Below are 3,366 nucleotides of genomic sequence, written 5' to 3'. Positions count from 1 at the left end.
TCAGCAGGCAGGACTGGCCTAGGGGTATTTTAAAGGGGTTTTAAATTAAATTTTTAGTAGGAGCAGCCAAATCTGAATAGTTACTTTTAAATCTTTTTAAATTTTGTATTGTACTGTACTATTGTTTTAAACTGGCTGTAAGCCGCCCTGAGTCCTCCGGGAGAAGGGCGGGGTATAAATTTAATAAAATCAAATCAAATCAAAATCTACTCGCATTTGCCTGTGTTCCAACTGCTAGGTGGGTAAGAACCGGAGCAAGGAACAGGAGCTCACCCAGTTGCAAGGCACTTGGGTCTCGAACCCAGGCTGTCAGTTTTTTCAGCTGACAATCTCAGCGTGTTTAACCGCTGAGCCATCACAGTCCCCCACTCCCTTAAAACTATTATTCTACTTTTCATTCAATGGACATTCTGAAGACGGCTGGTAGCAAAGAAGGCAGCTACACAGTGTCAACAAAAACTTTCTCAGGTCACTGAATGTGCAGCAATGGTTTAAATGGTCCTAATACTTGAGAAGTGGGTTGACGTTGTGGGGAAGACCATATTTTTTATCAGGGAAGGAAAGAAAACACTAAACTGATCATCTATATCAGCGAACCCCAACCTTTCCGGTTTAGCAGCCCAACAGGGAGAGGGTTGGAGATGGTTCTGTGTGAGTGGTAGGCACATGCACAAGTATGCACAGCTCAATTTGTGTGAACGGTGGGTTCGAGCAGTTTCAAACCAGCTAAGGCAGTGTTTCTCAACCTTGACAATTTTAAGGCATGTGGACTTCAACTCCCAGAATTCCACAGCCAGAAATGCTGGCTGTGGAATTCTGGGAGTTGAAGTCCAAATGCCTTAAAATTGTCAAGGTTGAGAAACACTGAGCTAAGGCCTGGTAGTGGGCCACAGCCTGGAGATTGTGGACTCCTGATCTATATAATCCTCAACCTAAAATGTTCAATGTTGCCACTAGATGGCATCTCTATCATCCTGCAAAAAAAGTTATAGCCAACTTTGCTGATCTAGAAAGTCAAGCAGAGGTAACTCTCTACTTAACAGCCACAATTGAAACCAGACTTTCTATCGTAAGTTGATACAGCCGTAAAGTGAGTCATCACTTAACCGGATCCAATTTACTACCATTTTTTTATCACAGTCATTAAGTGAATTACATGGTTGCTAAGTGAATCCAGCTTCCCAGATTGACTTTGTTGGAAGCCAGCTGGGAAGGTTGCAAATTGCGATCACAGGACCACAAGATGCTGCAACCATCTTAAATACAGTTGCCAAGTCCCAAATTGTGATTGCATGACCACAGGGGCTGTGTGATGGTCCCAAGTTCAAGGACAGGTTGTAAGTCACTTTCTCTGAGGCCACCATAACTTCAAACCAGGGGTCTTCAAATTTGGCTCTTTTATGACTTGTGGACTTCAACTCCCAGAATTCCTCAGCCAGGCATGCTGGCTGAGGAATTCTGGGAGTTGAAGTCCACAAGTCATAAAAGGGCCAAATTTGAAGACTCCTGCTTCAAGCTATCATTAAACAGTGGTAAATCAAGAATTATCTGTAGAATTAGCTCTGCTTAGTACATGGATGTGACTGGACGTTGGACAGTATATAGCAAACAAAAGGAATGGCCTAACCTTTTTTTAGGGGATCAAGAAACCCCAGGGATATGTTCAGTAAGTCCCTAGGACAGTGGTGGTGAACTTATGGCACGGGTGCCAAAGGCGGCACTCAGAGCCTTCTCTATGGGCACGCGCAGAATTGGAATTGATTGATTGAACTTTTTAATCCCACCCAGTCTGCCATTACCACCGCAGCCATGCCCACCCAATGGGCCACACCCAGCCAATAGGCCACACCCAGCCAATGGGCCACACCCACCCAGCACCCAACGATGCATAAGTGGGTTTTGGGTTGCAGTTTGGGCACTTGGTCTCTAAAAGGTTTGCCATCACTGCCCTAGGACTTGAATTCGACTCCAAGATGGCTTTACTTTAGAAACAAAAGCAAGGATAGTCATGCCTTAAAATATCATTTCTTTTTTTATTGCAGGTCAACACTTTTCAAGCTATCCTGGCCACCGATGGAGAAATATCTTTCATCATGCTGAACTTTGCTGACATACAGTGGACCACTGGATTTGGAAACGATGGAGATATCTATACAGGGCTTGGAGGAATCCCCGCTCAGGTAGACTTTGGATAGTTTGAAGGTGCAGCAAGAAAGGCAGGTTTATGTCTGCCCAGGGAATGCAACCTCACTTAATCAAAGTGGACCGATACAAAACAGTGACCCTTATCTTTCTCAGTTCCTACTTTTATGCTGATGCTTTTGTTTTTCTTATGAGCTTCAGAAAACTTCAAAAAATACCAACCTCCATTGGAGAGCAAATGTCCTCTTCATTGCTAAGCAACACCATCCTCAACAACAGTGGCCACCAAAGAGTAGAGATAGTCCTCAAGTTACAACAGTTCATTTAGTGACAGTTAGAAGTCACGATGGCACCGAAAAAAGTGACTTAGGATCATTTTTCACACTGATGACCGTTGCAGCATCCTCAGGGTCAGGTGATCAAAATTCAGATGCTTGGCAACGGGTTCATATTTGTAACCATTGCGGTGTCCCAGAGTCATGTGATCCCCTTTGGCGACCCTCTAAGAAGCAAAGTCAATGGGGAAGCCAGATTCACTTAACAACCATGATTAACAACTACAGTGATTCACTTAATAAATGGGGCAAGAAAGGTCATAAAATGGGGCAAAATTCACTTAATAAATTGAGGACTACCTGTATTAAGAAGGAATGCTATGGCACAGCCAGCAGCGAGGAGGGAGAGGGGATAGTTCTGTCCGAGTGGTGGGCACACAAGCTGGCTGCTCACACAAATGGAGCACAGACGTTCACACGTTCAAATGCACAGAACCTGGCTTCCCCATCGACTTTGCTCATCAGAAGGTCGCAAAAGTGATCGCATGACCCAGGACACTGCAGCTGTCATAAATATGAAGCCACTGTCAGACATCCGAAAGTAAATCACATGATCGTGGGGACGCTAAAAGGTCATAAGTGTGCAAAATGGTTATGACTTTTTTCACTGGCGTTGCAACTTTGAATGGTCACTAAATGAACTGCTGTTAAGTCGAGGACTACCTGTACAGGGTCCACAATTGGATACCGTCTCTCAGAAGTAGCCTAGCCAAAGCAGGGTGGAGTGGGACAATTCCCTTCTGTGATATTGATTCTATGCTCCTGTTAACACATCGCAAAATAATCCTGCCCTTTTGAGAAGCTACATTATATGGTTGATACCCAGAATTGGAATCCAACAAGAAAATTTGTTAGGGTGTTAATTAGAAAGGATGTCATTCTTTACCTC

At 44.1% G+C, this 3,366-nt stretch overlaps 1 protein-coding gene across 1 annotated transcript in view; it reads left to right on the top strand.

Annotated features, from left to right (window-relative positions):
• The window catches only part of LOC107298732 (sushi, nidogen and EGF-like domain-containing protein 1), a gene marked incomplete in the record, with an annotated part of 14,375 nt that overhangs the window by 10,213 nt on the left and 796 nt on the right, over positions 1–3,366 (top strand). Inside the window, 1 exon segment of the mRNA XM_015828099.1 lies at positions 2,043–2,180. Within this exon segment, the coding sequence (XP_015683585.1) occupies positions 2,043–2,180 (138 nt within the window).

This window comes from Protobothrops mucrosquamatus, unplaced genomic scaffold (genome assembly GCF_001527695.2).
Source record: "Protobothrops mucrosquamatus isolate PMUCROS unplaced genomic scaffold, P.Mucros_1.0 scaffold_220, whole genome shotgun sequence".
Classification (NCBI taxonomy): domain Eukaryota; kingdom Metazoa; phylum Chordata; class Lepidosauria; order Squamata; family Viperidae; genus Protobothrops; species Protobothrops mucrosquamatus.
Note: the sequence above shows the minus strand (reverse complement) of the source record. Positions and strands in the feature narration are given on the sequence as shown.